This window comes from Anopheles aquasalis, chromosome 2 (assembly GCF_943734665.1).
Source record: "Anopheles aquasalis chromosome 2, idAnoAquaMG_Q_19, whole genome shotgun sequence".
Classification (NCBI taxonomy): Eukaryota; Metazoa; Arthropoda; class Insecta; order Diptera; family Culicidae; genus Anopheles; species Anopheles aquasalis.
The window spans coordinates 3228139-3240979 of record NC_064877.1 but is presented as its reverse complement, the minus strand read 5'-3'; the positions used below and the strand labels follow the sequence as shown (position 1 = coordinate 3240979).

At 51.4% G+C, this 12841-nt stretch overlaps 1 protein-coding gene and 1 non-coding gene across 2 annotated transcripts; both read left to right on the top strand.

The window, feature by feature from the left end:
- The first annotated feature begins 5535 nt into the window (after positions 1 to 5535).
- LOC126581338 (trypsin-1-like) lies at positions 5536 to 6582 on the top strand. The gene is made up of 2 exons (XM_050244914.1): positions 5536 to 6146; positions 6218 to 6582. The coding sequence occupies exons 1-2, from the start codon at positions 5565 to 5567 to the stop codon at positions 6527 to 6529; spliced, it is 894 nt and encodes a 297-aa protein (XP_050100871.1). The 5' UTR covers positions 5536 to 5564; the 3' UTR covers positions 6530 to 6582.
- Positions 6583 to 12014: 5432 nt separating this feature from the next.
- Trnas-aga (transfer RNA serine (anticodon AGA)) lies at positions 12015 to 12096 on the top strand. Its single transcript has one exon. It is a non-coding gene; the product is annotated as a tRNA-Ser (tRNA).
- The last annotated feature ends 745 nt before the right edge of the window (positions 12097 to 12841 follow it).

The following is a 12841-nucleotide window of genomic DNA, read 5'->3' as shown; positions in this document are numbered from 1 at the left end:
GCGACCGTCTAGTAAATAACGCTTGCCCCAGACTACTGCGACTAGGAATTTTGAATTCATTTCCAACACTTACACGACGGAGATGCCTTGATCGTAGTAATTGACGCCGATTAGCTTAGATTCTCGCGGTGCCGCTGGCTGCCACCGATGGGAATCTAGCGCGCTGATCTGGTATCAGCTTGCTTATGATGATTGCGTGATTGCTATGGCATGTTCGATCGAAGGAGAGTTCGTTTGAAACGTAGAACAACATGGCTACAAGTGCATGCTCTCCTCCGGCTAATCATCAATCGTTGTCTCTCGCTTCCTAAACGCGCGAGGGTAACGAACTCGAGCCAAACGGCCAATGCATCTCGCTACAGAGCCATCATCAAAGTCCTTCCATCCTTCTCATCTCCTGCATCCTCCGGGCGTTCGTGCACCCGAAAAACCTCCGAAAAAGCCGGTCGTCCTCCTCCGTCGGCTGCTGCGGCTCTGGTGCTGGCCGTATTTCGAATAAATTATCGAAAAAATCACACAAAACCGACGAATTCGGAACGCAACCAGCCGGAGGGTGCGCCTGGCCGCATGGGCCAGTCGGTTGCTTTCTCGTAAGACACGACACGAGAGCACCCCAGATGTGGCCGTCGGTACACAATCCCGAACAGCCCGATTGCTCCGAATCCTGCAAACGCAGCAAGGCGAACGCTGCAAGCGACGCGAACTCATCCCAACTCTCTTTCTCTCTCTATTTCTCTCTCTCTCTCTGTGTCTTCTGCACCCTTTTTGGGTACGTTTTTCGAAAGTTACAAAGTTTAAAGTAAAAACAAAAAAAAACGGCCTCACAAATGGCCCGAGAGTAACAACAAAATGCAAATTAGACGAGGTCGACCCTCGACGGGCGTGCCCCTTCCCACAAGCTACAGCGCTCACAGCTCACAGCATCCCAGGCCGCAGACAACCGAATTCCAGCTACAAAAAAAAGGTCCCGAAAAGCAGCAGCGGCAAGTCCTTCTGCGCGGTCTGGCTGGTGGTGGTGGTGGTGGTCGTCGTTAGCACCGCTCAGTTGGTTCATCGATCGATTCTTCCTCATCTCTGCGTGCTGTGTGCAGCTGTGGTGGTGATTCACTTGAATCCTTGCCCTCCAGGGGATGATGATGATGGAACCGGAGTGCTGCTACTCCTTAGGAGTTCTTCACTCCTGGCCGAACCGTTGCGGATCGATAAAAAATTTCCCACGCGCCACAATTCCTCGAACTCTTCACCGTCGCGTCTCTCATCTTCTCCGCTCTCCGCGTGCGGCGTGTCCTTGCCAAGCGGCATCAATTGCGCTTTGGAGGACCGTCGACGATGACGAGTGTGAACATGCGGCAGATGTGACGATGAATTCCCGCATGCCGCAAGTGTTAAGCCGGGGATTGTTTGGTCTCTTTCGTTGGGACGTTGCTTCTGTGGATTTTGTTAGACTGTTGGAATGGAAATTGGAATGTGTTGAAAGGGAAATGCACTTGCTGTAGACGGACTGCAGAATGCAGATAGTTACCTTTACAATAGACGTAAATATTCGCACTATTTACACCTTAAAAGAACAATGTTCGTTTGTTGGGAACGTAGGGCACTGTGATTTATTTCGATAGTCAAAGCTACATAATAAACTGAAAAGGGGAAACTGAAGCGAGAATGCTGTCAGCTACCAACCGTTCTGTGTCTGCTAGGATTGTTCGTCTTTCATCGAAATTGATAACTGATTTTAAAACACACTTTTCACTTCTTCTAATAGGTTTCTACCTTGTTCTTCTCTGTACATATCCGATATAGAATTTCTCATCACGTCAACATCTGATTACGATTACGAATGATTCCCGTTTGCTCTGCTATTTTTATGATCTTCCTGGCTATTGCTGCACGCTTAAACATATTTCTCTCGGCTTTATCGTTTCTTCTACTTTCTTTGCATTCTGTTCCAAGGTTTTATAAATGCTTAGGCAGCATTTTCGCTCCGATTGAACATTCATGAACCGTTGGTGCGCGATCAAATGATTTATTTGCTCTAGAAGATTCAATGTTGCAACACCGATACCTGCATTGAATATGCATTCCGGTCTGGAGGAACCAGCATCGTAGACGATGCATCGTTGCACATGGGAATGTTCGGCTTGGGGCACACGAGCACTCTTATCTCGTTGTAACACATTGTGACGATGATAACAACATGACATAGCGATGGTTCGCGTTCCAACAATCTAACAATGACCTACCCTTCGCTGGCTGCCATTGAACCTGACAGGGTTGGGCCGCACACCCCCCTCCCATCTCGAAGAGATCATCCAATGAAAATGTTTACGATGTCGTTCGAGGTTTGGGCCACAACGTGCAACGTTGAGCAGCGATCATAAAAATGGGTAGTAAACTTTTATTATGAAAACCTCCGCACCCCGCACCCTCCTCCCGGGGTGATGTGGGTGCTGGCGGCTTTTTGATGACGTTTTGTTGACTGGTGTGTGGTAAGTTTAGAAAATGTCCGAGCTACCTACAACAACCCATCTTCCTCTAATACTTTTATGATCGCTAAATGGCTTTTTCGAACACCAAAAAGTGAGGCCTAATGTTTGCTCTCTCTGTGTGTACCCGGACAGATACCGGCCTAGCAAATGCGGGAAGGAGGGAAAGAGATAAAATATCATTCGTTGTACTGTTCTGTCTATGTGCGCTAGCAGCTGTTTATGTGTCCGATGGGCCAAAGGAACAGAGGCAGACAAACCGGATCGCAAAAAAAAAGGAGAAGAAGGAAGCCAGAAGACAGGGAACTAGTTCTTCAAGATGCAACACACGTGCACTCGCGTGCATCGTGAGGATGCATAAGAGAAGGTACCAACTGGACCACCTCGCTGGCATGCTCGCTTAGCAGCCACCCTAACGAGAAGCTAGAGAACCGTTTCCCCCCGAACGCCGTGACCCGGAGAACACCTCGCTACCGCTCCCTCGGTGCGGTAACTCGCTCTTCCGGAAGCTTTCGCGCCACTGTTTCCCTCGGTTCGTGCCTGCAGTTTTTCACCAACTCCGATGCCCCTTCGATGTTTCTATTTCCTCTTCATCTATTCTCTCGTTCATCTCGCTTGCTCTGTTTCGCGTCATCGAAAAGCTCGCAGCAGCAGCAGCAGCAGCAGGCCATGCAGAGCCCCGCTGGTTACCGTTAGAAACACGAGGAAAAACGCGCAAATCCGCACTCGAGAGAGAGCAAACCGATCCATCTCGTGGAAGCCGGATATTTTTGAGGAAAGCGGACGAAAAACAGAGCAAACGTGGTGTCGGCGGCCCCACGGCGCACCAGATGTGTGCGACCACGGTCGTAGTCGTCGTCGTCGTCGTGTGCCAGGCATCGGGGCGCAGGCGGTTTCGTTCGCACGCATGCCACGCGCGACATTTTTTTCCCATTTCAGCTGCACATTTTCTGAAATTGTAACAAGAGAGCATGGCTGGCAGCGAGTAGAGCCCAACTCCGATGGTCCCGCTCTGTCTGGGATGGGGTGAGATGCGTTCCGCTTCACACACAGCACAGCACAGCACCGCACCGCACCGCGGGCTCGTTATGCTTGGCAGAAGACGGCCACAGCGGGATCCGGTCGAGTTTTATGCTTTCCAAGCGTGTGCTCTCTCTCTCTCTCTCTCTCTGCCATTCTCCTTCTGTCTCTCGTTGTGTCTCTTTCGAACGGGATTGGACTACCTCCTCGTCGGATCGAGCGCATCAGCAGCTGTCGGTCTACCAGCCAGAGGGTCGGTTCGGTTTATGCTTCTTCCCCTTCTCTGGCACGCACGCCAGCTTCTTGTTCCGAGAGAGCCCACCGATGAACCGGTTCGGTACCGATCATCATCTTTCTCGGTGGGGGAAAACGAACGATAAGGCTGGAAGGAGTTTGAGAAGCTGAATTCGCCGGTGTGCCATGGAGCCCAATAAGTCTGGAGAGTCGGCTCGCTTCTAGAACGATTCCGCACCACAACAACGGGTTACTTTGGCGGTGAACGATGCTTCCGATGCTCCTCTCATGGAAAGCAGCAAGCAAGCAACGCGCCGCGCTTCAACGGAGCCTTCTTTGATCGCCAACCTGTGCTAGAATTTAAATTTCCGGCGTTTCAAGAAAAATGTGAACCAACGTACCAGGGCGACATAGAGAGTTTTGCAACGAGAGCAACACTCCGTTCTCCGTTCACTCTCCAGAGGTGCGTGCTCTGCGGTTCTTGCGGGAAGAAACGAGTTCAAAGCGAGGAAGCAAGATGCGTCAAGCGGTTCCCTTCTTTTATGTTTCCTTCGCTAGCAGCAAGTGGTAGATGCGATGCGGGAACCTTCCTTCAAATAGACACGTGATAGAACAACCAACGAAGGATACGCATTAACGCATTAAAGCAACATCGAACAAATCGATTGACTGCGTCCACCGTTCGAAAGTGCATCAAAAACGCGGCCCTTGGCACAACAGGGGCTCCACGGGGACCGTGAACTCGCTACACCGAACACCGGCTCTGGTGCCGTTGCGCAAGATCCGGAGGAAAGTCTCGATCTCGCTCACTCGTACGGCGTCACGTGCTGCGACGCACGCGAGAAGCGACACCCCAATTCGAAGGCGCGCGGCCTCGAAAAACGTGACGCCGAAAGCCGACACCTGCCCAAAACCATCTTCTCCTGTGACGTTCGATACAATTTTCGAAGAAAATGTAGAAAACTGAAACCGTGAGATAATGAGAATTGTACTACTACCGGGGTGACCCCCCACCGGGGGGGCCGCTGCCCCTTTTTTCGTTGGTGCATTTCCTGATGATGCCGGGGGGGGGGGGGGGGGGGGGTGTGCATCAACAACCCTCCCCCGAAAGGTGGCCAAATTTTACGCTATCATCACCGCACCGCACCCCAAAACTACGAACTTTTTGGCAAAAACTTGTCGCGCGTTCGTTCGATGCTCCCCCGGCAAACGCAACCAAAACGCGACTCACGAAGTGCTGACGACGCGAACACGATGCGCGATGCTCCCCAGTGGGCCACCGGTGGAGCACACGAGCCGATTTCGTAAATCGTCCCCCAGTAGCAGTGCCGCAGGTTTTTGTGGAGGAATGCGTCCAGTTCTACCGAAAGGGTGGTGGTGGTGGTTGAGCTCACTCCCGTGGTGCGCATGACGGTGAGACGCTCTCCTGCTGCTCCTGCGAACTGGTTGTCCGATTTTACCTCAATCCGCTAGCAGTGTGTGATGTTCCGAGCAGGTACTTCCCATCGCGGCCGTGGCCTTGTGGCGATAGAATCCACCCAAGAGGGCTAATGCTTTTATGTTTAACAAACGAGACAAATAAATAAAACGCTAAAAAAAACACTAAAGCCCTTTTGTACAATGGGAGGACGCTGCTGGAGTGTTAAAAATAAAATTTAAAAAAAATCTTAATTAATAGAAATTGATAACGTTTCATTCGAAACCGAATTAATAGTACGAGTTCCGGTGCTCAAGTGCCGATTGCTTATAACGGTTTAGGACCGGACCGGACCAAAGCATCCGAGGGCCACTTTGAGCGGTCCTCCAAACGGGGACAAGTATAAAAAGCAAATGGAACATTGCAAAAATGGTTCAATCTTGTGCAGACTGCCCGGAATGATGGTGACGATCCTATTGGTTATCGGTGTCAGCTGTGTCTCGGCCGCAGTGGCCCGTGAGGTCCTCCCCGGGGGGAACAAAATCATCGGTGGAGAGGAAGCCAAACCGCACGAGTTCCCCTTCGTGGTGTCGCTCCAGTGGAACTACGGTAACGATTCCGATGCCGATCCGATACACTTTTGTGGTGGAGCCATTCTGAACGAGCGCTGGGTGCTGACGGCCGCCCACTGTAACATCTCGTACACTCCCAACGGACATCTGGAGATCGTCGCTGGAGCGCACAACCTTTCCGACTACCGGGAGAGGCACCAGAGACGTCGCGTGAACCGCATGATACCGCACGAGGCGTACTGTTGGACCGTGTGCCCCAATGATATCGCACTGATACGGGTGGATCCGCCGTTTGAGCTAGGGCAGCATGTCAAACCGATCCAGCTGCCTGGCAAGAACGAATCGTTTACCGGAAATGCGCTTATCAGCGGATGGGGCACTACAGTGCCAACGATGGGACCCATTTATCCCGACAAGTTGCAGGTGAGAAGCCCCTGCTCCCTTCCTCTTAACTGGCTCTCAAGTATCTGTGTCCTCCACGCCACACCTGGCAGAAAGCGGTTCTTCCCCTGGTAGACTACGATTCCTGTCGGCAACTGTGGTACGATGTGAGCCATCTCGCCGAGACAAACGTTTGTGCGGGGCCAGAGGATGGCTCAAAATCATCGTGCTCCGCCGACTCGGGGGGACCGTTAGTGACGATGCTGAATGACGACGTGGGCAGTGTCGACGATGACCCCACTCTGATTGGACTCGTTTCCTGGGGACCGTTCCCGTGCGGTGCGCCGCTGCGTCCCAACATCTTCACCGGCGTCGCCTACTTTATCGACTGGATCGAGGAGCGTATGCAACGCGATGAGGAGTAGCGACTACAATAAATAATCAACGACACGGCACGCGCGGTCATTGTTGCTCACAACTTTGTCACTCGGTTTGTGTTTCATTTTAGTCGCACCGACCAAGAGCGCATGTTCCGCGTTGGATCCACCATTTCGCTGTTTTCAATACCATTCCGTGAGGGGGGGTAAGAAAAGTAATCGCAATCGCCACGGCTGCGGCGGCGGTGTGCTGGTCACCCCTTCACCGTCAGCTACTGCGATGCATGGTGTCCGCGTAGGTTTCGTAAAATTTTTCGTCGGAAAGATTTCGAGAATCCCGCGCGCGTTCCGCGTTGAAAGTCTTGCGCGAATGGCGGCCAGCCGAGGACACTCACGCTCTCTCCTCGCGCCGAGACCGCGGGCACGCGCGCAAGCAAATTTTGTGCCCCGCTGGAGTACCGCAACCAGGGTGCTATGCGAGGTGGCAGCTGGACATGTACCCGGGCGCTGTGTGGCCTCAAGAAACGCACCCGGAAGCGTGCGATCTGGGGGGGGGGGGGGGGGGGGGCGCTGCTTCTAGACGACAGCGAGAATTTCCCGAGAATGAGCCGAGAATTGAGAATTGTCGATGTCAAATCCATGCACAATTTGACATTCTCAATTCTTCATTCTCGGCTCATTCTCGGCAATTTGTCGCTGCCGTCTAGAGGCGCTGTAAGAACACGTGAGAACTGAAAATCATCCCCTCTCCAGTGGGTAGCAGAGAAGCATACGAGTGCGCGAGCATCGACCATCCGGCGAACGCGCTGACCGGTTGGCCGGGGTCAAAAGGGAAACAACTCGAAAACGATTCCCCGGCCGTGAGCAGCGTCCAACAGCGCAGACACCGGAGAAGGTGCGTTGTGCGAGCCCGCCGGACGGTGAATGGCCAACCCGGTGCCCGGATCGCTTTGCTCGAGTCCCGGTTCTGGCCCGGTTCTCGCCGTTCGTGACAAATTTTTCCAGCAAAAATATCAACCGAAGTACTGGGAGGGTAGGCCGCCAAGGAGCAAGCCAGAACGAACCGCTCTGTAGTGTGTTGTGGTCGGATGCGAGCGTTCTAACAACGCGCACACTGGTCACGGTGAGAGATTAGAATTTGAATCTCATCACAGTATTTCACTTAAAAAGACAAAGGCCAAGGCGGTAAAGTTAATGCCGAGTCGTGGTGAGTTATTAAAAGTAGACACTTTATAGAGAAAAGACTCATGGCAGAGGTTCCGTCGGTTTTGGCCACCGTTTTCTAACATTGTGCTCGCCGTGGAGGTCGTCTCGCTCCACGGTTGCTGTAGCCCTATTCTAATTCTATCATAATTTGCATACAAATGTTGCTGGGAGGTGCATGAGCGCGCAGAGCTAGCTCGTCACTTGCGTCATCGTGCACGCTTGGTCGGATCGAGTCACTAGCACAGCGCGGCCGCCGATCACGGTTCAACCGTTCGGCTATCTCCTCCCGGGCATGATCGCCGCGTTAGTCGATTTCGGAATCGAACATGTGGTTCACGAACGCCATTGCGCGCGGATGGCCAAGACCGTGGTGCGTGATCATGGCCTACGGTTTGGAAGGTCTACATGTGCCTGCTGTGATGCTGCGTTCCTAGGAAGATTGTAAATTTCAAGGCGTACTGGATGGGCGCGCGCGACAACGCGAGACGATACCCGATGGTGAGCGGAGACAGAGGAGACAGAAACCGCGTGTGTCACGAGTCTGCGCCGCGATTTCTCGTAAATGCACTTCTTGGCGGAAAAAAGCGCCGGCGAATCATCGTCTTGCTGCAGCGTGGCTGCTGCATCGGGTTGCGATACGATAAGACAACCGGCGGTTGCCGGTCATTGCAGGTGGCCCAAAAGACGCACAAGACGCGCATCCCGCAAGACGCATCGCGGGTCTTTGCGCTGCGACATCGGAACCAAGAGTGCATGCTAGGCCAGCGGTGCTGGCGCAACAACACCAGCATCGCGCCATGCATCATCGGCCGCGTGCGCGCGCTAAATAATAAAAAAAAGGCTCGCCGGGTATAAATGTATTAATTATAGTTATTGTGTCCTTTTTGTGTCGTCCTGATTGCAATCACACAGTACGTAATGAGCGAACACCACCATGCGGACAGGCGCACTCACTGCTACCCTAATGATGTGTGTGAATTCCCAATGACGGTCTGTGGGTAAATCGTTTGCTGTTCTGTTGGGGGACAAAACGTCAGCGAATGATAACAGGACATTAATTGCTGGAGGCATCGGGTGCCTGATGAGAAATGGAGAGAAAGGGCCTCTAAAGTAAATCAAGCTATGAACTTAGATGCTGTTTCTATGTCCAATTTATTGCTGAACATGGCTCGGCATGCTATGTTTGGACTTCATTTTCCGTTTGCGATATAAAATTCACAATTTCAATCCTTCGCAAGAACATCAGTTGGACGCATTATCAGATGCAAGAATCTAAGTTTTTCGAACATGCGCGTTAACAATCGCAAGAACATAAATTTCTCAAACACCTTTGGCTCAACGAACGCGCCATGCAAACGTTGTCATTTTTCAGTTAACCTTGTCCATGTCAAGGGAACATTTCATGATCATACATAACAATAATGATAACAATAACATCTCATGGGTGTTTTGCACAGACACAGTTGCCTCTTTTCCTGCGATCTGGATAATGGATACTGTGCATCACCACACATTGTACACGTACAGACGCAGCATAGTATATCAATGTCACGAGCGAAACTCTTCTGACCCTTCTAAAATGATAAAATATGTTTAAATATATTTTTTTAAACACTTTAATTATTCGTAGAATAGGCAGTATTTTGAATTAACATAAAATAAGCACTGATCTTTTATTTCTACCGCAAAAAAAGGTTTTGTAATTCACACAATTTTTACATCTCTATCGTCTCTCTTCGTTAGGTGGATTTAACACATATGACGATGTGTGGCGAGTTGATTGCCCTCTCGTTGGTTGCTAGCTCTTGTGCGCATGACTCCCTGGCACTGGCGACCGTTTTCCTTCCAAGGACATTGCCACCACAAGGACCACCGCCCCCACCACTCCGACTCCCAACATCGTGACGGCCAAGGCAAGCCACACATACACCGTCCAACCGCAAACCGCCGCCGTCTCGTATGGTCAAAGTCGACGACCAGGGGCGACCACCTTCTAGCCGTCGCAGTAACCTGTGCGCCTCCATGTGGCCCTAGTCGTTGTCTACCCAACGGTAGGAACAAGAAAACGAAAGTGAAAATAAAAAAAATGGCCATGCCCGAGGGACCCTGACCATCGGGAGTGCTGGCAATTGAGGCCACCTCGGCCCCGGCTGTCATGGCCGCGAGAAATTGGAGCAGGGTTTTCTTCGCCACAATCACCTTCAACTAGGTCGCCCCGTGTGGCCATGTAACGCTTTGCGCAACAAGGTTTTCGCTCCCCGTTCCACCACGCTACCATACTGGGCTGATGGCGCTCGCCAGCCAGCCAGCCAGCCAGCCACGATTTTACATAATCCCTGACACTGAACTTGAAACCGGCACTCGGCACCACAGGAAGCCCCATCGAAGGCCCCATCGAAGGCCCCAAAGGCAACGCGACTTCCGTCCACGGCCTACTGTACCGCATGTTGCGCTGTTCGAATAGAGACTCTCATGACGTGATGAAACGTTGAGCGTAACGCGCGCCCCACCAGAGCCAGCAACGAGGCAAGCTACCGGGCACCGAGCATGCCACCCTGGTACAAAGAAGTGAAATTTACGCGCGAAACTCGCCGCGCGGCCCGCTCGATGACGAGATTTCGGCGAGATGACGGCCAGACTCCCCAAACGGGCTACCTCCTTTCAGCTACCGGGAGCAACGGACGGATTGCACGCACACAGGCCCGTTGGGCAACGCAATCGAGTGTCGTTCCATTCAAGCGCATGCGCACACCGCGGACGCGGAGATAAATCAACGGAATGGCGCCGGTGAATGCAGTTTGGCGCGCGATGCATCACGAGCGCGGTCGCTGTCGGCGGCCAGCCCTTCGACAGTACTTCTCGAATGCATTCGCACTTATTCATTCGAACTAAATTTCTTCTTGCGCCCATAATGGCGTCAGCCCTTGAAGGGCCGCCGGTAGGGCACTCGCGGGCCCTATTTTACGGAGCCCTTTTCCACGCGTCCGACAGATGCATCTTGGGTCGTGCGGCGAGAGAGCGCACGAGGGCTCGCACGAGGGATAGTTTGGTAGTCGCAGGTGGACCCACTTGTACCAGGGTTCCAATGTGGCGTGGCAGGTAGTCTTCGCTGCGGAAAACTATCCGCTACCAGCCGCTGCCGAGGTTCTGAGTCACCCGGGGACATGCAGGACGTCTTACAACAAAACGGAAGGGCGCTTCCGGTGCAGCGAGCGGTGGTTAGCGCGAGAATATTACGTCTTTGCACGGTTTGTAACAAGAGATCAGGCGATCGAAGCGTTGCAAACCAGAACGGTGTAAACGTTGTTGCGTTGCATCGATCGCACACCGTTGCACCACAGATGCAGTTTCACCCCCTCCATCCAACACCACACGCCACCGGCTGCACCGAGAGCAGCTTGCATACTGCAATGATCGTTCGAAGGCAATCGAATTATGTAAGTGGCTCGTTGCAAGCTACGCCGCCACGTATGGCTTCGCTGCTCGCTGAACTCCGTGTACCATCGGTCATGTTTTGCCTTTTTTCCGGTGACGCTTCCCGGGATGTTTTCTGAAAAATACGTTGAAAAATAAATTAATTTAGTATGAAATTGTCAAGAATAAAACAAGAAATCTCTTTAAAAATACAAAAAATATAAATTTCCACAGACTGTCAGTGAGTTAGTTTTTTTACGTAAAAAATAACTAGTAATCATGCTACCATCAACAACGTAAGCGTTCCTTTAGCTTGCGTATGGAAACTCTGGTCAAATAACTTTTCTGTAAGCTACAGCAGTGCACCATTTCACTCATAGCCATCCAATTCCAACACGAAAATAGTGGCAAGAATGTGTTTGCCACAACAACACAACACAACATCGATGTCGATAAATGTGATTCATTCCTAAACTCTCAAAGGTTGCATTTGTATTAGCTGATCGATGATAGAGTGCTACGGTCTGGCTATGAAAAATGACTCAAATAATATAACTTACGTACATAAATTTCTGCTAATTTCGAAAAGAACACAGAACTAGCTAAAGCTTTTTCTGTTTCGCTTGTAACGATGCTTTTAATCCGTAATATCCGGAATGTCTTCTACATGCAACAATATTAATTATGTATTATAGCATTCGAAACATAATTTTCAACATTAAACATACACCCGTTCTAACATCCTAATATGTTATAACATTCATGGTGGACGGTGGTAGGTGAACGATACATTTTAGTCGATTTTGAGAGCGTACTTCGCATGGGTTTTGCTTTATTTATGTTTAATGCAATAATCATGATCTAGGTCATGCTTTCTGATGCTGGGTTTTTCCACTAATTAACCCACCGCTAAGCAGTCGTGGCCGAGCGGTTAAGGCGTCTGACTAGAAATCAGATTCCCTCTGGGAGCGTAGGTTCGAATCCTACCGACTGCGATCTCTTCTCTCACCTGTGAGCTGGGGGGGTCTTTTTGCTGCCTCATTATTATTTCATGCTCACCCGCAATGTTTTCTTTTGCAACTTGTTCTATTAATAGCACCGGGCCGGCCGTTGTTTTACCCCTTCTTCTCTGCACAAAAGCCGCGGCGCCCATTGGCACTTGAGGTTCGCCATCGCGCGAATCGGAAGCCATCTTTGCTTTCGAGCATGGCGTCTTCTATTTGCGTCTCCATCGCGCGCTCGGTGAAAACAAAATGTCTCGTAACATCTATCCACGAAAGGAATAAGATCGCATGCCCGTCGACGGGTTGCTCGAGTTCGGCGTGCGGCGAAAGATCCGCCACGAGTGGGTCCGTGGTCCATCGGGCCTCGGATTGCCTCGAAGCATGGCGTCTCCATCGCGCGCCAGGCCATCGGCCAGGCCACGCGGTTTGATCGAACCGCTGGCACAGGAGCGCAGCAACATAAGAAGCGGCTGTCAACGTCAGCTGTAGCTGTTCCCACGCGAGCGCAGATCGTGCCAGGCCAGTCGCTATCAGTCGCGACAGACACGCGGAGGTAGCGCATAGCTCTTGGCTTGTGCCAACGAACGAACTGACGAACGGCAAGCTTTGCCCCGTTCGCTTGGTCCGCAAGTGTTGCTGGATTTGGACACAGGACTTTCGTCAAATCATTCGCGTTTGTGGGAATTATGTTAAAAAAATGAAGATTTTTTATCAAACATAAATTTTTACAAATTGT

Bases quoted from the DNA above. Each gene is read 5' to 3' on its own strand.
- LOC126581338 (XM_050244914.1), top strand. From the start codon at position 5,565: ATGGAACATTGCAAAAATGGTTCAATCTTGTGCAGACTGCCCGGAATG. The intron at 6,147-6,217 runs GTGAGAAGCCCC...CACACCTGGCAG, and splicing joins TTTATCCCGACAAGTTGCAG to AAAGCGGTTCTTCCCCTGGT.